This window comes from Hordeum vulgare, chromosome 7H (assembly GCF_904849725.1).
Source record: "Hordeum vulgare subsp. vulgare chromosome 7H, MorexV3_pseudomolecules_assembly, whole genome shotgun sequence".
Classification (NCBI taxonomy): Eukaryota; Viridiplantae; Streptophyta; class Magnoliopsida; order Poales; family Poaceae; genus Hordeum; species Hordeum vulgare.
Window position 1 is genome coordinate 352,858,962 of NC_058524.1, and position 20,508 is coordinate 352,879,469.

A 20,508-nucleotide genomic window follows, 5' to 3' on the forward strand; every position below is an offset into this window, starting at 1 on the left:
TAACGTCACACTCGGGGACTTAGCTGCGATCCAGAATCGCCTAAGTATTAACTTTCTCCGAGTGTGCACTTAACGTCACACTCGGGGGCTTAGCTGCGATCCAGAATCGCCTAAGTATTAACTTTCTCCGAGTGTGCACTTAACGTCACACTCGGGGGCTTAGCTGCGATCCAGAATCGCCTAAGTATTAACTTTCTCCGAGTGTGCACTTAACGTCACACTCGGGGGCTTAGCTGCGATCCAGAATCGCCTAAGTATTAACTTTCTCCGAGTGTGCACTTAACGTCACACTCGGGGACTTAGCTGAGATCCAGAATCGCCTAAGTATTAACTTTCTCTGAGTATGCACTTAACGTCACACTCGGGGACTTAGCTGCGATCCAGAATCGCCTAAGTATTAACTTTCTCCGAGTGTGCACTTAACGTCACACTCGGGGACTTAGCTGCGATCCAGAATCGCCTAAGTATTAACTTTCTCCGAGTGTGCACTTAACGTCACACTCGGGGACTTAGCTGCGATCACGAATTGCCTAAGTATTAACTTTCTTCGAGTGTGCACTTAACGCCACACTCGGGGACTTAGATGCGATGCAGAATCGCCTAAGCACCCACATGCCTTCGACTGTATCCTACAGGTACACTCGGGAACTCAACATACCCTCATTGAGACTCATGTGGATGTCAAAACAACTGACAACTACATGAGTTGCAGACCCTCATTGAGGCTCATGTGGATGTCAAAACAACTGACAACTACATGAGTTGTAGACCCTCATTGAGGCTCATGTAGATGTCAAAATAACTGACAACTACATGAGTTGCAGACCCTCATTGAGGCTCATGTGGATGTCAAAACAACTGACAACTACATGAGTTGCAGACCCTCATTGAGGCTCATGTGGATGTCAAAACAACTGACAACTACATGAGTTGCCGACCCCCATTAAGGCTCATGTGGATGTCAAAACAACTGACAACTACATCAGTACCAACTCGCCCCGAGTGCGACCTGATAGTCGCACTCGACAACCTAGCTGCGATCCCGGATCGCCCAAGTACTCTTTGACCTCCGAGTACGTCCTACCGATCCACTCGGTGATAATACAAATCCAATCGGAAATTCCACGGACCCTCAATGAGGCTCATGCAGATGTCAAGACAACTGACATGTTCTGAATGTTTGCCTTTGGCTTCACCAAGAAACGCCAAACAAAAACTCGAGTCAAAATTGCAACAGAAGAGCAAAGCATTCGATTCAAAGTCCACACAAAGATAGTGGCTCGGTGTGGATCAAGCTTACCCACACCGAAACAAGAATGTGACGGCCAACAGCAGTGGTCAAAGTTTCTTATAAATCAACACTCGGCATACCGAGGATAAAGTTTTCTTACGCGTCGTCTGGATTGGCGCCAGGACTGGAGGGCTCCACGAAGGTGTCCAGGTCGATTCCGTCGGCGATGCGGGTGGCACTTTCAAGGAAGGTTTCCATGAAGTCTTCGAATCGAAGTTTCTTCGTGTTGGCGACCTTCAATGCTTTCAGCTTCTCCTCGCGCACCTCCTTGCAATGCACTCGGACCAAGGACAGAGCAACATCTGCACCACAGCGAGCCGCAGATTTCTTCCATGACTGCACTCGGTTGGGGACCTCCTCCAGTCGACTCATCAAGTTTTCCATCTCCTGCCGCGACTCATCTTCCGGCCAAATCTCCTTGTCGATCCGGCCGACGACTTCTCTCAGTCGACCGATGAAAGGACCAACTTTGCCCACGCGAATGTGCGCTGCGAGCAGGTCTCGATTGGCGTCCTCGCCGAGTGGAATGTTCTCACGGATCGACCGCTCCACGTCAGCTGCTTCAGCTTCAGCGTCCACGCAAAAATCTGCAAACACAGGGCAAGCAAACAATCAGCGCCGAGTGTAACGCACGTACCACAAGCACTCGGAAAAACAGGACTTACCACCCAGACGCGTCATCATCTGCCGAGCCCCAGTCACTGACGTATTTCTCCTGCGCTATACACCGTTTGTTCAACACATCCATTTGTCCCATCAGCGTGGACCTTTGCTTCCCCATCTTCTCAATTTCAGCAGTCAGCGCTTTGTTCACTTCACGAGCCTGCTCCAACGACTTCTCTCGTTTCGCCAGCACTTCCTTCATTCCAGCCATTGCAATCAGTGCCGCATCCAGCTCACCAGCAAATTGCACCTTTTCTGCCCTGAGAGTCTCATATGCTGTCCCCATCTTGCAAGTTTTCTGCCAGTCAACGCCAAGAGACGATCAGACAAATCCAACAATACCAAGTCTAAGTTCTTCAGACCCCTGCCGACGCAAACAGTCGACAACGGTCTCGGGGACTACACCCAGTGGGTTCACTGAGAGTGACCCCACTGACATGCAACTCAAACAGGTCCGCCCTATTGAGATTCATGACAACACCTACGCCTACAAGGCTAATACCACCCGACCTGAGTAAAATTACTCTCGGAGACTCTTACAGTAGGTGCACTCCGAGTGCTCCAACTGTTAGCAGTCGACCATATTAGTTACGAATATGACTAAGTCAGAGACAATATGCATAAAGACAACTGCCGGTGCAAGCACTCGACAGAAGTCTCGGGGACTACACCCACTGGGTTCACTCAGAGTGAACCCATTGCAAACATCATACGGTATCCGAGCACACCCAGTGGGTTACAAGAGAAACAAGAGAAAAGCAAATACTTACTAGACTACTTACTCGGATATCGTCCCGCAGCTCCAAGCTGCGCTGGTACAGAGAGGCGATGGAGTCGTACGCCTTCTTGGCTTCTCCCGCCATCAGCTCTGCCTGCACCATGGCTCCCTTGGCCGCTCCCACATGATCCTCCGGGAGGTGTTCGATGTTGAACTCGACATTTGACGGGCCTGGCATCGTTGGAGGCTCCTTGGGCATCCCAAGGCCCGTTCCAGTCGGTTCAGCAGCCACCAGCGCCTCCTCAGTCGGCGGCATCGCCTCAGTCGGCGGCACGACCGCGACGAGAGCAGTAACTGGCGGGGTAGCCTCAAGGACAGGCTCCGCAGCTTGCTCAGGTCTCCCCTGGTCACCCTCATCCACATAAATTGCCCCTGCCGGACCGAACGGCGCGGGATCTCAGAAAAAGAAAGGGGCAAGACCAAAGACAGAATCCGCGATGCGATAATATAAAACTCTCGGAATCGCTACAACGCACCTGGCTGGGACGAGACGACGTTGTTCGCGTCCATGGGATCATCCTCCTGGCGCGCCGGAGAGGTGACAGAGGTGGCAACCCTGTCGAGTGAAATTCATTCGACCAATAAAACAACAGTCCAATCGGATATCAGAGGAAGTTAGAGGAACAGTACACTTACGTCGAGGTGACGGGAACGACGACCCTTATCCGCGGCAAAGCCTTCCGAGGTTTAGACCCACTCGGTTTGGCCACCTTGGAAGGCTGACCCACGGACTCGACAACAACGTCCCTGGCCCTCTTGGTGCTCCGAGCACTCGGAACCACGGGAGCAGCAGGCGGAGCACTCGAGGATGCCGGAGGGGCCGAGGGAACCGCAGGTTCATGTCGGCGCTTGGTCCGGTGCTCTGGCAGCGGAGGCGGCGAGTCCTGCTCTTCGTCATCCTCCTCTTCTTCACCAGACTCCTCCGTCTCCCCACTGTCGGAGATATACTCGCCGCTCTCCACACTGCCCTCCTGGCTGCCTTCTTCCTCCTCCTCGTCCGGGTTCCCGTTCGAGACAGGAGAAAACCAGTTGGTCCACTTCTGCGTGAAATATAGTCGGCGACATCAAACGACAGGCAGAGATTCAAGAAAGCGATAAAACTAAAACAGATACGTGCACTCGACAAATGGTACTCACCTGGTTCGGAGGAGGATTGTCCGCGCTGAAAGCCCTCACTCGCCGAGACCCTCTGGGGTTCTCACAGGCGCCTGTGATCTGGAGCACCCACGACGCCACCTTCTCCTCGGTCACGCTCAAGACGTTGGTCCGGGTGGAGTCTTCGGGCCCCGTGTAGTGCCACATGGCATGGTCGCGAGCCTGCAGTGGTTGTATGCGCCGACCAAGGAAAGTCTCCAGCAAATCCATGCCGGTGACTCCCCTTCTAACGACGTCTACGAGTGCGTCGACCAGGGGCTGGATGTCGATCTTCTCCGCCTTCGTGAGCGCGAGCTGCTTAGGTGAAGCGGGACGATCTAAGCTAAAAGGAGGCAACCCTGTCGAGGCATTCGGGCAGGCAACGTCTTGGCAGTAGAACCACGTCGACTGCCAGTTCCTAACCGACTCACTCAGCTGAAGAGCAGGATAACTACTCCGACTCTTTTTCTGGAAACCTAAGCCTCCGCAGAGTTGGAGAAGATGCGTTTTATCATCCGACTGGCTGAGTCGTTTGATAGTTTGAGATCTAGCAGAGAATATATGTTTGAACAACCCCCAATGGGGAGGGCAGCCGATGAAGCACTCGCACATAACTATGAAAGCAGAGAGATGGGCAATAGCATTCGGGGGAAAGTGGTGAAGCTGTGCCCCGAAGTGGTTCATAATGCCCTTGAAGAAAGGATGCGGGGGCAGAGAGAAACCTCGATAGACATGGCTGAGCAGTAGGACGCGCTCCCCCTCCCGGGGCGCCGGCTCGACCTCATTCTCCGCCGGCAGCCTCCAAGACTTGTGCACGATCATCCCGTGCTCCACCAGCTGCAGCAGATCCCCCTCCGTCACCGTGGAGGGGAGGAAGTCGCCTTGGATCCACCCCGCCGGCAACGGCCGCTGCCGCCGCTGAGCAGGAGCCGCCGCCTTCCCCTTCTTCTTCCTCGCCTCCATCTTGCTGGTCTGACCCTTGGTCATGGCGGAAGCTGCGAATCCGCGGAGGGGAAGGAGGAGTGGAGAGGTTAGGTGCGCTGGAGGCGGCGAGGAGGACGAAGCAAAGGCAAAAGATCCGGCGGGCGTAACGAAAAACCCTTGCCGCTGGCAGGTGGCCCCGAAACCTTATCCCCCGACCGAGCGCGGCGATATCAGTGGAGAAGTTTAAGGCGCGAGAATCGAGGCGTCAGGCGCTACTCGGGCGCGCTGGCGTCATCCCCGCTAAGCGCGCGGAAACCGAAATTTGAGGATCCCGGAAAATCCGCCGCTGTCAGTTGACTGGTCACGTCAAGAGATACCCTGGAAGCACTCGGTTTCCGACAGTTTGTTCCACAAAGATTTCCACTCGGATCGTTGGTCAGAGAAGATAAAATGGATCGAGGCAAGCAACGCCAAAGTCACATCCGTTCCAGTCGGATCCAAACTTCAAGCATCGCTTCGTCGTTCCAACCCCAATCCATTCGGGGACTAATGATGGGGTTATAGTCCTAGGGTAGGGTCATAGGCCTGCCCTGTAAGTCCTACCCAAGGACTACCCCTCATAAGGGACAAGACCCTTAGTCAGTTCCGACTGAATTAAGGAGTCCCCATCGTCCAGTCGGTAACAGGTCCTCGACCATCCAGTCGGAGACTAGCATTCGGAGAACATCCAACTAACCGACTGGATGCCACTCGGAACATCGTAACCCCCCTGGAGGGAAACAGTCGTACGTTTCCCGATGCATTTATTAGCATTTAGGACGTACGTTACCTGTAACGTACGCATTCAATCGCCACTACTCCACCCCTGTACCGGAACCGTTGTGGAGGGCAGCGCACTCTATATAAGCCACCCTCCCCCGCTGGTGCAGGGGTTAGTAAATCATTGTATTCCATATTCCACTCGACAACAAGCTCCCAGAGCACTGAGACATTGGGCTATTACCTCCACCGTAGAGGGGCCTGAACTCATACAACCTCGCCGTAGCTGGGACTCTGCCCATCCTTTTCGTACCCTACACATCTACTGTCAGGCTTATACCTACGACAATACTCAAGTGTGATTTCTCACATAAATATAAAATATAGAGTCTTGAAGCTTGAAGCTTTGCCAATTCTATCCTTTCCTTCTTTGGGATCCTCCTCACAATTTCCAGCCACTGCAATCTTTGGACTCAATGTGAAATAAACTAGGTAGAACTATTAGTCCAAGAGATAATGTATGTTGTCATGAATTATCAAAACCTCCAAGGGAGCATATGTGTGCTTTTAATCTTCCCCTTTTTGGTAATTTAAAATAGTCAGTAATTATGTGATAGCTTTGAGAGACATATGACTAAGACAAGCTCCCACTAAATGTGTGCAATCTCGTTGAGGAATTGTTGCTTTAGGAATGCATGAGTGCACGCATAGTAGAGAAGACATGACAAGTCATATGTACCTTGGTTATATGCATCAAATAAATAAAAATGAAGTAATTCCATGTTCAAGACTTATTCTTGCAAAACAATATGTGCAAGAAGCAACATGTTATCCTTGTTAGAGTACTATATGTATAGCCATGGAACCTTTCATATTTACCCTATTGTCTAAGGGGTTTCTTGCATATTCTACCCTGTACATGTATATATACTGGCCTATGGCCTCCTGGAAATACAAGTTGCATATTCCTAATATGGTATTAGAGCCTAGGTTTTTTAGCACACGCAACTCGTGCTTGATCCTTTCCTTGTCGCCGCCGTGTTTCCTCTGGACCGGGTGCTGCTTCCTCCTCCTGGCCCAGGATCAAGTCGGGCTAGATGCTGCTGCCGATCGATCTCCAGAGTCACGATCCAGCCACAGTACCGATCTTCGCCCGCGTCCCCAAGGAAGACCGGTCTCGAGCCGCCCGGTCTCCCTTAACGATCCAGCCGTCGGCTGCCGGGTCTCATCTGCCCGCCTCGACCGCAGTCCTTCACTCGCCCGCTAGATCGCTCCGCCCCGCAGTCGGGCCTCTCCCGATTGGATAGGATTGCCCCCGCCCCACAGACTTTCGCTCGCTACTCGATCCGGCTTGCCCCGCCATCGGATCGCCTCCCGTTCGGCTCTCTCGATTGGTCCAAGCCGCCGTCTCGTACCAGCTCCGGATCGCCCCGCCACCTACCCCGCCATCGGATCACCTCCTGCTCGGCTCTCTCGATCGATCCGACCTGCCGTCTGCTGCTGCGGTTCTTGTACCAGATCGCTCTCGCCACCAACTGTTGCTGTGGTTCTCGTCGGACGCCTCTGGGACTCGCTTGAGCACTTGTCTACTGCCGGTTGATCTTCAAAACAAAACAAAATAAAATAAAATAAAAATGTGTACGTCATCCGGTTATGTTGCAGTTCTTCGTTGTCCAATGATCTTTGATGGTACCAACTACATCGAGTTTGTTGGCTTCATGCGCATTCATATGCGTGACATTCGTCTTTGGGGCATTCTTTCTGGCAAGGTATCATGTCCACCGCGTCCGAGTTCTTTTGTGGCTCCTATTCCGCCCGCGCCACCGGTTCTTGCTACGGATGCTGATCAGGCTGCGAAGGATGCAGCTAAGCTTGCTGATGAGGCAGCCGTTCATGCTTATGATGAGCAGTTTTTGACTTATGAGGAGGCTCTTCACACTTATCACGAGGCTCTGTCCGCTTACACTGGCTTGATGATGATGCTCGTGCAGTAGTTGTTCTCATTGCTAGTGTTCTGCTCTAGTTTGCCTTTGAGTTCCTTGGCCTCCTTACCGTATTTGAGATGTGGACTCGTCTTTGCCATGCTATCAGCCCTCCAGTGATGCTTTATACCTGTCTGTGGTCCGTCAGGAGCATGCTCTTCAGCTGGGTGAGTCTACCGTGGATGATTTCTATGCACAGAGTTCTACTATCTGGCGTTAGCTTGATTCTCTCCGTACTCCTGGTTGCCGTACTTGCCAGTGTTGCCAGGCTGTGCGGGCTGATTTGGAGTTTCATCGTGTGTACGGGTTCTTATCTTGGCTCCGTAAGGAGTTTGAGCCCCGACGCGATCAGTTGTTTGCTCGTGGTCATATTTCTCTCATGGAGGCCCTTTCTGAGATTTGTGCTGAGGAGACTCGCTTACGCGGTGCTGGTTTACTTGAGGTTCCCTCTATGCTCGTTGCTCGAGCTCTTTCTACACCACCTGTTGCACCGCCTTCTTCTCGCCCCAGTGCTCTGCCGCTCTTGCTCACTCCTCCTGGTGGTTAGGGCCGCTCTCGTCCTCATTGCGGCTACTGCAATCAAGATGGTCATGTTGAGTCTCAGTGCTTCCAGAAGAAGCGACACATGCGAAAGGCGCGAACATCATCCTTCGGGACTTCTACTACTTCGACATCTTCAGCCACCGCTTTGACTGAACAAGATATTCTGAGACTTAAGCGTCTGCTTGCCGCTTCAGGTTCTTCTTCGACGGGTACTACAGGTTCTGTGACTGATGCTTCCCGTACTGAGCAACCACCTTCTACATAGTCAGGTACATCCCCATGGGTTCTGTACTCCGGAGCTTCTTTTCATATGTCTTCTCATTCTTCCAGTTTGTCCTCTCAGTGTCTCAGCGTCCTTTTGATTTAGTCCATTTCGATGTATGGGGTCTGGCTCCCTTCGCTTCGAAAGGGGGCCATCAATACTATATTATTTTCATGGATGATTTCTCTCGTTACACTTGGCTTTATTTTATGACTTCTTGCAGTGGGGTGTTGTCCATCTATAAGCGTTTTGCCGTCATGGTTCACACTTAGTTCTCTTTGCCCATTCGCGTGTTTTATGCTGACTTCGCTGGCGAGTATATTTCTAAGATGTTGCGTGGTGTTCTTGATGAGCAGGGGACTCTTTCTAGATTCTCTTGTCCTGGTGTTCATGCTCAGAATGGCGTGGCTGAGCGCAAGCATCGTCACCTTCTTGAGACGGCTCGTGCATTGATGATCGCCGCCTCTCTTCCGTCTCATTTTTGGGCTGATGCCGTCTTCACCTCCACCTATCTCGTCAATCTTCAGCCGCCCGCTGCTCTACAGGGTGGTGTGCCTTGTTCATCGTGAACGCACCAAACTGATCGCTCAGTCTGTTGAGTGTGTCTTAGGCTATAGTGATGAGCATAAGGGCTATCGTTGTTGGGATCCTATCGGTCGTCGGATGCGTATTTGTCGGGATGTGACTCTTGATGAGTCTCGTCCCTTCTATCCGCGTCCATCTTCCTCGACTTTTTCTATGGAGGACATCTCTTTCCTCACTTTTTCAGACACACCTATCCACCTCGTCGAGCTTTTATCTATCCGTCCTGCTAGCTCTGTTTCTCCATCTCTTGTCGATTCGCCACCACCATCTACCACAATTTTCTCACCTCACATGTCACTGGATTCTGCACCTTCATCCCCGGTGACTTCTTCGTCTCCATCCCCTAATTCTACCTCGATGATTCCTCAGTATTATACTCGTCGTTCACGTAATGTGGATGCATCTACTGATGTGTCGTCCTCCTCGTCTCGGCCTACCTATGGCCTGCGTCCTCGTCCGCTTTCGTCGGTTGATCGCCTTGGTTTTTCAACCGATGGTGCTTCTGTACTTGAGCCGACTTCTTATCTTGAGACTGTTGTTCATCCGGAATGGCAGTTTGTGATGGCAGAGGAGATTGCTGCTCGTGAACGCACTGGTACATGGGATCTTGTTTCTCTTCGTCCAGGCGTCCGTCCCATCACTTGTATGTGGGTCTACAAGGTTAAGACTCGCTCCGATGGTTCTCTCGAGCGCTACAAAGCTCGTCTTGTGGCTCGTGGCTTTCAACAGGAACATGGTCGTGATTACGTCGAGACTTTTTCTCCTATGGCCCATATGACCACTATTCGTACACTTCTTGCCGTGGCCTCTGCAATTCACTGGTCTGTATCTCAGCTTGATGCTAAAAATGTATTTCTTAATGGTGAGCTGCGTGAGGAGGTATAAATGCAACCACCACCTGGGTATTCTGTTCCTGTTGGCATGGTATGTCGTCTTCGCCGCTCTCTCTATGGCCTTAAGCAAGCCCCCCGTGCTTGGTTTGAGCGTTTTGCCTTTGTGGTGACTGTCACTATTTTTTCAGCGAGTGCTCATGATCCAGCATTGTTTGTCCACCTTTCACCTCGTGGGCGGTCTCTTCTTCTCTATGTCGATGACATGATCATCAGTGACGATGACCCCGAGTATATTGCCTTTGTAAAGACCCGTCTTAGTGAGCAGTCCGTCTTAGTGAGCAGTTTCTTATGTCCGATCTTGGACCTCTTCGCTATTTTCATAGGATTGAAGTCTCTTCTACCTCTGATGCCTTTTTTATATCTTAGTAAAAGTATATACAAGATCTTCTTGCTCGTGTTGCTCTTACCGATGAGCGCATTGTTGAGACTCCCATGGAGCTCAATGTTCACCTCCGTGATACTGATGGTGACCCCTTGCTTGATTCGACGCGTTATCGTCATCTTGTTGGTAGTCTTGTCTATCTAGTTGTCACTCGTCCGGATATCTCTTATCCGGTTCATATTCGGATTCAGTTTGTATCTGCTCCCACTTCGGTTCACTATAGTCACCTTCTTCGTGTTCTCCAATATTTTCAGGGCACGATCTCTCACCGTCTATTCTTTCCATGCTCCAGTTCTTTACAGCTTCAGGCCTATTTGGATGCTAGTGGGCTAGTGATCCCTCAGATCGCCATTCACTTTCTGCTTATTGTGTTTTTTTTGGTGGTTCTCTCATTGTCTGGAAGACGAAGAAACATACTGCAGTTTCCCATTCGAGTGCAAAGACTGAGTTGCGAGCTATGGCTCTTTTGACGGCTGAGGTGACTTGATTACGGTGGTTACTTCAGAATTTTGATGTTTCTGTCACTACACCTACTCTGCTATTATCTGATAGTACATGTCCTATTAGCATTGCGCGTGATCCTGTGAAGCATGAGCTCACCAAGTATATTGGTGTTGATGCTTTCTATGTGCACGTTGGTATGCAGGATCAGGTTATTGCTCTTTAGTATGTGCCTTCCGAGTTATAGTTGATGGATTTCTGACGAAGGCCCAGACTAGAGCGCAACATGGCTTCTATCTCTCCAAACTTAATGTTGTTAATCCACCATGAGTTTAGGGTGTGTGTGTGTGTGGGGGGGGTGTTAGAGTACTATATATATAACCATGTAACCTTTCGTATTTATCCTATTGTCTAAGGGGTTTCTTGCATATTTTACCCTGTACATGTATATATACTGGCCTATGGCCTCCTGGAAATACACGTTGCATATTCCTAACAGTCCTAGCCAAGGGTATGATGCATATACTTACCTTGACTTTTTGGAGCATTTTCACTAGAGAAACACACTTGAGAAAACAATGTTAGATAACGCAAGGGTATTTCTATCAGTCAAATGCAAAAGAACTCTAAGTTTGCCAAGATTTGGATGGCATGTTGAAGATGGTATTCTCTTAAGATTAACATGTATCCAAGAGTAATTGTAGAACTTTCTCCCCTAAATGTAGATTTTAGTTTCCTCTCAGTGGCGGAGCTAGGACCCAGGCCACCAGGGCCCAGGCCTGGGTCGTGGCAGAGGGTTTCTGCCTACCACAGGGCTGCATTTCTGTATTCTAGCTACAGTACAAGAAGAGGGCCTGGGGCATGACGCTGGGCTGGCTCCGCCCCTGTTTCCTCTCCCCCTGAATTTTAGCATGTAGATATTGAGACGAGGTAGGAAGAGGTAAGTCTAGCAAGAAGGATACAACAGTGAAAACATGAATTCAGGTCACTTAGTCTTTTCTCTCTTCTTTTAAAGATAATGAAGTGAATTGTTCTCCCCCCTTAATGATTAGCCATGAGCCTTTGGTGATCCCCTTTTGGCATCAATTTCCAAGAAGGGTCAGAGGGCAAGGGATCCTTGAGATTCAGGGTCATGGAGAAGAAGGTCTGAAAATAGCAAGAATATGGGAAAGAACACAACTAGTGGCAAAAGTCGGAGGCTCAAAGACAAAACAAATCGGTAGAACCGACAAGATTTTAGGGTACCGGGTGAAATCGGTGACTTCCAAGAGTTCAATATTGGTAGTATCGAAGAAGCACTGAGCAGTTTATCTGCTACATCGGTGACACCGATTTCTGCAAAGTCGGAGTATCCGAATTGCACACAGAAATTTGGCAAAGATATTCTTGGCCATTTTGTCAAATAAGATTTTTCAGAAAGACTTGACAGATTTTGCAAGAAATTCTCAATAAGATTTGCAAGAAATTTTCATAGGATTTGCAAGGATTTTTCAAAAGGATTTGCAAGGAATTTTCATCTGGGTGAGGATCGAATGGTGGCAACAAAACAATATCAAGGATTTCCATTCATTTCCTTATCTAGATGTTGGTCGGTGACTAGGTCACCTCTATTAGAGTATATTGACTTAAAGAGCCAAGCAAGAATGCTTAATCATCATCTCGCTTTACGCCGATGATGTGATGCTGTTCTGTCACGCCTCGACCGACGAGGTCCTCGCTGTGAAGGGCATCTTAGGGATCTTCGGCTCCGCCTCCGGCCTGCACGTGAACTACGGCAAGAGCTCCGCCACCGCACTTCATGGAGATGAGTCGGCCGCCGAATCACTGTCGATTCTGGGCTGCCAGATGGCGGCTCTGCCCATCACGTATCTGGGTATCCCCCTCTCCACGCGCCGCCCCACCGCGGCTCAGATGCAGCCCCTAGTCGACAAGGTGGCCGGCCGCCTCCCATCATGGAAGGCATGGCTCATGAACAAGGCCGGGCGGCTGGCGCTCGTCAAGTCTGTGCTCAGCGCCATCCCCGTCCACCAGATGCTCGCCCTAGCGCCCCGGAAGAAAACTCTGAAGCAGCTTGAGAAAATTCAGCGTGGGTTTCTCTGGGCCGGGCGCGAGGCGGCCCACGGTGGCCACTGCCACGTGAACTGGCGACGGGTATGCCGGCCGCTGGAGTACGGCGGCCTGGGTGTCCGAGACCTAGAGCGCACGGGGCTTGCCCTTCGGCTCCGATGGCTATGGCTCTCACGGACGGACACTAGCCGCGCATGGCATGGCCTGGACCTACAATTCACCCCCGAGGAGTATGGCCTCTTCTATGCCTCCACCACCATGCAGATTGGAGACAGATCGACTGCGCTCTTCTGGGAGGACCGATGGCTCCTCGGCCTCTCCATCCGCGAGCACGCGCCCTCGCTATACAGGTGCATCCCCAATCATCGCAGAAAGGCCCGGACGGTGGCAGAAGGCATAGCCGGCAATGCCTGGGCGAGGGACATTAACGGCACCATTGGCCTCCAGGAGATTGGGCAGTATCTCCAGATCTGGCTGTTGGTGTCCCGCATCACCCTCTCCGCAGAGCCGGACACGCTCTCCTGGAAGTGGACAGCCAGCGGCAGCTACTCAGCCAGGTCCGGCTATCTAGCCACCTTCCACGGTTCGATCACCTGCCGGTCCTGGAAGTTGATCTGGAAGGGTTGGGCCCCTCCAAAGGTCAAGTTCTTCCACTGGCTCGCCAATCAGGACCGCTGTTGGACTGCGGAGCGCCTTGCTCGACATGGCCTAACGCATCACCCTCGGTGCCTTCTTTGCGACCAAGAACCGGAGACGATACAACACCTGCTGCTCTCTTGCCCATTCGCGAAGCAGACTTGGCACGGGATCATGTCCTGGCTGCGACTACCGGCACCTGTGCCCGACCAGGACGCCTCGCTGCAGGACTGGTGGCTACGCGCTCGCGACGCCACGCCTCACCCGCTCCGCAAAGCGCTGGCCTCGATTGCGCTTCTCGTGCCTTGGATGATCTGGAAGCATAGGAACGCGTGTGTATTCGACCATGTAACCCCATCGCTAGTAGAGCTCGCCGATGCGATCAAGGACGAGTCTAGGAATTGGGCGCAGGCAGGGGCCAAGGGGCTTAGGGTCACCCTGCCACCCACCTGGGACGTGCATTGATCTGGTTGTAACACCTTTGTACTAGCCTCCTAGGAGGTTGTCTTCCCCTCTTTTCAATACAATGAAACGCAAAGTCTTTTGCGTTTTCTCGAAAAAAAAGAATGCTTAATCATAGCTCATACTCATCGTTAAGCTCAAAATGGGGTTCCCATTTTTTGTTTAAGCATTTTAATGTCTGCATATCACTTGAATTGCTTTATCTCATGTCTTGGAGTAAAGCTTCTTCAAAGATATGAGTACATACCTTTGAATGATGTTGAAGACTTGGCATGTAGATGGACTTGTGGGGGAATTCTTGAGGGGTTTTGGTGGCTAATCTCTAAGCACTTGAGCAACCATATCATCATGGATACTTTACTCCCTTTTAATAGCATTGGCTTTCCTATGGACTCAAGTGTGATTTTTCACATAAATATAAAATGAAGAGTCTTAAATCTTGAAGCTTTGCCAATCCTATCCTTTCCTTCTTAGGGATCCTCACAATTTCCAACCACTGCAATCTTTGGACTCAGTCTAAAATAAAGTAGGTAGAACTATTAGTTCAAGAGATGATGTATGTTGTCATGAATTATCAAAACCTCCAAGGAAGCATATGTGCTTTCAAAAAGTTTTCCATTTTATTATGCCACTTATATTGAAAATATTTTTTGACTACAAAATAATCAAAGACAACATGTAAGATTTTTATTTTTATTTTTAGTTCATTTATTATTGATTCAACTATGCATGTTTCTTATAATCAAATCACTGAAATATATTGCAATTGAGTCCCGCAGCAAAAATGTTTTCCATTATTATTAGTCAATCCAATGCATACATCATATCTCACCAGAGATGCCACCTCATCAAAGGTCCATTCAGCAAGCATGGGAAAAAGGTTTCCATTATATTATGTCACGTATATTCAAAATATTTTCTGACTATACAATGATAAAATATAATATATAATGCTATTTTTAGTTTTAGTTCATATATTATTAATTCAACTATGCATGTTTCATATAATATATATTACAATCAATTCCCGCAGCAACGAGCGGGGTATTCTCTAGTTACTACCAGTAACCTGTAATATAACTACAGGGTTGATATCTTCATGTTCAGTTCTGACTCTGAATGTATGTGGCTTAAGGAAGTTCTAAATATTGACAGTAGGAGACATTTACATGGAAAATGTCTTTTCCATTAGATTTTTAGTTCCCGTTCTGTCGAATGAACATGAACTCTGAAAGCATGTATATCCCAGTATCCATTGACTTAACCTATGCTGTCCCTTATATTAATCTGTAGATTTTCACAGAGCTTTAATATCATGATGTCCTCGTACGCAGTGTTAATATACCACATTTTTTAAGCACAGTATTCATTCGTGCTGCAATTTATTTCATATAACAGGTTGGTGTTGTGTCAGATTATGATCTGTTAGCACTGGACTCGATATCAGGTATTGTTTGGAATTGATGTGTAAGTTTCACCTTGTTGCAGTTAGCTATACAATATTTTGTCCTTATTATCAGCTGTCTTGCATTGGTTAACGTTTCAATTTCTTTTCCTTTAGGAAATGGACAGGCTGAACCTGACATATTTCCTGAGGTGGACAGCACTTGGAAGGTACTTTTTGAAAGGATTGGACGGATAATAGAATTAATTGTGTCGCATGGTTAATTTGTTATGCATCTATGTTTAGGATCACTCCTCCCTCTCACACACGCACACACACGCACATACACATACACACTAGTTGTAGAGGTAGTTTCTTACTGGATGTGGGATGGCATGTAAGATTGTAGGAGAGCTCAAATAAAAATTACTTGCTATTGCCAGCCGCGAGATGCAAAGGTGTAGAACAATTTATTTACTTTTGTGAAAGGGAACGACAAGCTTGGGCTCAGCCGTCAAATCAGACTGGTGGTTGTGGAAACGGATTTGAGCTTGATAACCACCTTGACTTGGCAGCAACATGAACTTGTTGTTGTTGCAGACTTTGCCCTGACAATCACAGCAGAGGAATTGGCTAGACCTTGTCCCAAGCCCTCGTACCACTGGCAGGGGCTTGCACAACCTCTCCTGGGGCAAGACCACAAGGGTGGCCCGTTCTTCATGAATTGGAGGTGGATTTGAGAAGTAACATAAGAAGAAGGCACAAATTCAAAGAAAACACAAGAGAATAACATGATTGGACAAGGTCCATGCCAAGTACTCCTCAAATCGCAAGCCAACACAAAAGGTGCATCTTAGATTCAAGAACAAGGGAAAATAACAAGTAACAAGGGCAGTTCTTCTCCAATCTCTAGGAGATATGGAGGTCTTGAGAGATATTCTTCTCTAAATCTCTAGGAGAGATGGAGGTCTTAGGATTCTTCTTCTGTGAAGGTCTTGCTTTCTCAAATGGAGCCTTCTGCTTCAAGGAGGCCTTGGTCTCCAAGAGGAGAGGAAATATTGAGTAAAGCTCTTGAAGATCTAGTTTATGCTTTGTAAACCTTATAAAATGGTGGAGGTACGGAATATATAGGTGCTAGGGAATAGAGGGGTAAGTATGGGGTACAAGGGACATTCCCATCACTTGCACGCTGGTAAGGCCATGTGCACCCCAAAGAGTTTGTCGAGGGACCCTGCGTGCACGAGGAGTCTGAAGCCCGTGAGCACGGGGTGTCCAGAGAGCTCCTCCATGTCTTGGGGCTTTGGTCTCTGTTTTCCTTGTCTCCTTGCCCTCCTCATGAACTTGGCGTTCCTTCCTCGCTTCTCCATGGTGGTCATCATCGTACCTAATCACGCATGGTTCCACTTCGCGGTTAGCCAAGTCTCATTCATATGCATAAGATCTTGTCATTGGGAGCTCAAGTAGGACTTAAGTCACCTCAATTTCGATGGCTCTTGCACGAGATCTTGTCATTGGTTCACTTGGAGGTTGGGGGTGGGTGGGGGGGGGCGGGAGATCCGTTCTCTGATGAACATCCACATCACCGCGAAGAAACTTGTGGGCGAGTATACTGTATGTCTTGTCGCGATCAAAATGTTCCATGATACTTCCTCCGTAGGATGGCTGCAGAAGGAGCAAATACAACGAACTCGGGAACACAATGGTTGTTAGCGTGCATAAGATATTTATCATGCATGTAGTAGTTCCCCCAACAAGTGCCTTCTTGGCAGTGAACATAGTATCCACTACCACATTAGCCCTACCTTTGTGGCACATGATGTCATAATGAGAAGGTGATGTAGGGCAAAGCCATAGGTGGCCCAATCTTTCACAAGTCGGAGGGGGTCAAGAGGAATAAACAAGAACACAAGGGCAACAAGCACTCAGTGACAAGATCCAATGACACATGCCCTCTTTAAGCAAATCCACACAAGTACCACAAGATCCAAATTCAACCAAGAGAGAGAGTAGTTCTTCCCAGATCAACTAGGATGGCATCCATCACCCTGCTCCTACCTTGGATGGTATGGAAGCACCGCAACGATTGCCTGTTTGACAGGGTACAGCCCTCCATTGCTGCACTAATGTCAAAAATCAAGGAGGAGGCTACCTTATGGGCACGGGCTGGAGCCAAAGGGCTTCGGGTTATCCTACCGCAGACATGGGATGTACACTAAGTAGCATTAGAATGCTTGTATCCTGCCTCCTAGGAGGATTGTAACAAACTCTATCTTTCCAATATAATGAAACGCAAAGGTCCTTTGCGCTTTCTCGAAAAAAAAAGATCAACTAGGAGATGAGGGTTTGATGATCTTAAGAGATCCTTCTTGAAACAGCACAAGGTTGTGGAGGAGCAACTCCACCTTGCTGCTACAATGCGTACAACACAAGTGCTGAAGGAACTACTTTAATGTGCTGCGCTAGATATCACTCTAGAGACGAAGGTAGGGCTGATATGCCAACAGGAGTTCAATCCAAAACTCCTAGAGCAGAAGATCTAGTCCAAGATCTTAAATAGGAACACCGAGTTCTATTATAGGTAGTGAGTACATATTCTGGATACAAACTAGAGGCGAGGACCTCTATTTATAGGGCTTTGGGAAGTCTTCACATACTTCTACTTATAGCTGGAACACTCTAGAAAACATTATTTAGTATTCACCATTCTACTCACAACTACTTATAGCTAGAGAACTCTGGAAACAGTAGGTAGGGTAAAGAAAATAAAAGAAATACTACACTAGAGTGGAGGCATCTAGAAGTAGCCAAACAAATCTGACATATGATTTTTTTTCTCATCTAGTGTTCCTCATCATTCTCCCCTGGTTGTTTGGAACTCGCCCTCAAGTTATCTTCATAGAGTGCTTCTTCTGGATGGTAGAATCAAATCCGCAACATTGAAAGTGTTGGATATACCCATGTCGCTTGGAAGATCTATCACATAAGCATTATCATTTATCTTCCTCATGATAGAGAAAGGCCCATACTTTTGCTGCCCAAGCTTCCCTTTTAACACCTAAAGGCAGCCTTTCTTTTCGGAGGTAGACCATCACCTTATCACCAACTTGGAATGATTTTGGCCTCCTTTTGCAATCAACAAGTTGTTTATCTTTCTGATTTTGTGCTTCCAAAACACCACAGATCTCTTCAAATAGTTCAGTGTAATTATTGTTAGGAATATGCAACTTGTATTCCCATGAGGCCATAGGCCGATATATATATACATGTACATGTGTGGAACATATGCAGGAAACCCCTTATACAACGGGATAAATACAAAGGGTACATGACTTATATTATAACTCTAACACCCCCCTCAAACTCATGGTGGATGAAGAACACTGAGCTTGGAGAGATAAAAGCCATGTTGTGCTCTAGTCTGGGCCTTTGTCAGGAAATCCGCCAACTGTAACTCGGAAGGCACATACTGAAGAGCAATAACCTGATCCTGCACACCAGCGCGCACATAGAAATCATCAACACCAATATGCTTGGTGAGCTCATGCTTCACAGGATCGCACGTAATGCTAATAGCACCTGTACTGTCAGATAAGAGCAGAGCCGGTGTAGTGACAGAAACACCAAAATCTGAAGTAACCATCGTAACCAAGTCACCTCTGCCGTCAAAAGAGCCATTGCTCGCAACTTAGCCTCTGCACTCGAACGGGAAATTGCAATCTGTTTCTTCGTCTTCCAGGCAATGAGAGAACCACCAAGAAAAACACAGTAAGCAGAAAATGAACGGCGATCTGAAGGATCACTAGCCCACGTAGCATCCGAATAAGCCTGAATCTGTAAAAAACTGGAGCGAGGAAAGAATAGACGGTGGGATATCGGAGAACACGAAGGAGATGACTATAGTGAACCGATGTGGGAGCGGAGACGAACTGACTCAGAATATGATCCGGATAAGAGATATGCGGACGAGTGACAGCTAGATAGACTAGACTGCCAACAAGATGATGATAACGCGTCGGGTCAGGCAGGGGATCACCATCAGTAGCACGGAGGTGAACATTGAGCTCCATAGGAGTCTCAACAATGCGCTCGTCAGTAAGAGCAGCACGAGCAAGAAGATCCTGGATTTTTCCTGGGATATAAAAAAGCCATCAGAGGTAGAAGAGACTTCAATCCCAAGAAAGTAGCGAAGAGGTCCAAGATCAAACATAAGAAACTGCTCACTAAGACGGGCCTTTACAAAGGCAATATACTCGGGGTCATCCCCAGTGATGATCATGTCATCAACATAGAGAAGAAGAAGAGTCCGACCACGAGGAGAAAGGTGAATAAACAACGCTGGATCATGAGCACTTGCTGAAAAACCAGCGGCAGTCACCACAGAGGCAAAACGCTCAAACCAGGCGTAGGGGGCTTGCTTAAGGCCATAGAGAGAGCGACGAAGACGACATACCATGCCATCAGGAACAGAATACCCAGGTGGTGGCTGCATGTACACCTCCTCACGCAGCTCACCATTAGAAAATGCATTCTTAACATCAAGCTGAGATATAGACCAGTGGTGTGCAGAGGCCACGGCAAGAAGGGTACGAACAGTGGTCATATGGGCCACAGGAGCAAAAGTCTCGTCATAATCACGACCATGCTCCTGCTGAAAACCACGAGCCACAAGACGAGCTATGTGACGCTCAAGAGAACCATCGGAGCGAGTCTTAACCTTGTAGGCCCACTTACAAGTGATGGGACGGACTCCGGGAGGTAGGGAAACAAGATCCCACGTACCAGTGCGTTCAAGAGCAGCAATCTCCTCTGCCATCGCAAGCTGCCATTCAGGATGAACAACAACCTGACAATAAGAAATCGGTTCAAGAACAGCAGCACCAGCGGTGGGAAATCCAAAGCGATCAACAGGCGGACGAGGACGAGAACGCAAGCCATAAGTAGGCTGAGACGAGGATGACAACACATCCACAGAGGCATCCACATGACGTGAATGACGAGTGTAACACTGAGGAAAAGATGGAACAATGGAAGGAGGAATCGCCAAGGTAGAATCGGTGGTGGCGACGAAGAAGTCATCGGAGATGAAGGTTTAGAATCCGGTGACATGATATGCGAAGAGACCGTGAAGATGGTAGCGGCAAATCGACTAAAGATGGAGTAGCAGAGGGAGCGGAACGAATAGGCAAAGGCTCGATGGGGGTGATAGGTAAGTCAGGAAAAGTGAGGAAAGAGATATCCTCCACTGAAAAGGTCGAGGAAGATGGGCGTGGGTAGAAGGGACGAGACTCATCAAAAGTCAACGTCTCGAGAGATACGCATCCG

General features: G+C 48.8%; 1 protein-coding gene across 1 annotated transcript in view; it reads left to right on the forward strand.

Annotated features, from left to right (window-relative positions):
* LOC123407489 (CBS domain-containing protein CBSX2, chloroplastic-like) overlaps positions 1-20,508 on the forward strand; it is a 70,502-nt gene that overhangs the window by 17,237 nt on the left and 32,757 nt on the right. Inside the window, exons 4-5 of the mRNA XM_045100630.1 lie at positions 15,201-15,249; positions 15,364-15,416. Coding sequence (XP_044956565.1) covers positions 15,201-15,249; positions 15,364-15,416 — 102 coding nt within the window. The remainder of the gene's footprint in view (positions 1-15,200; positions 15,250-15,363; positions 15,417-20,508) is intronic.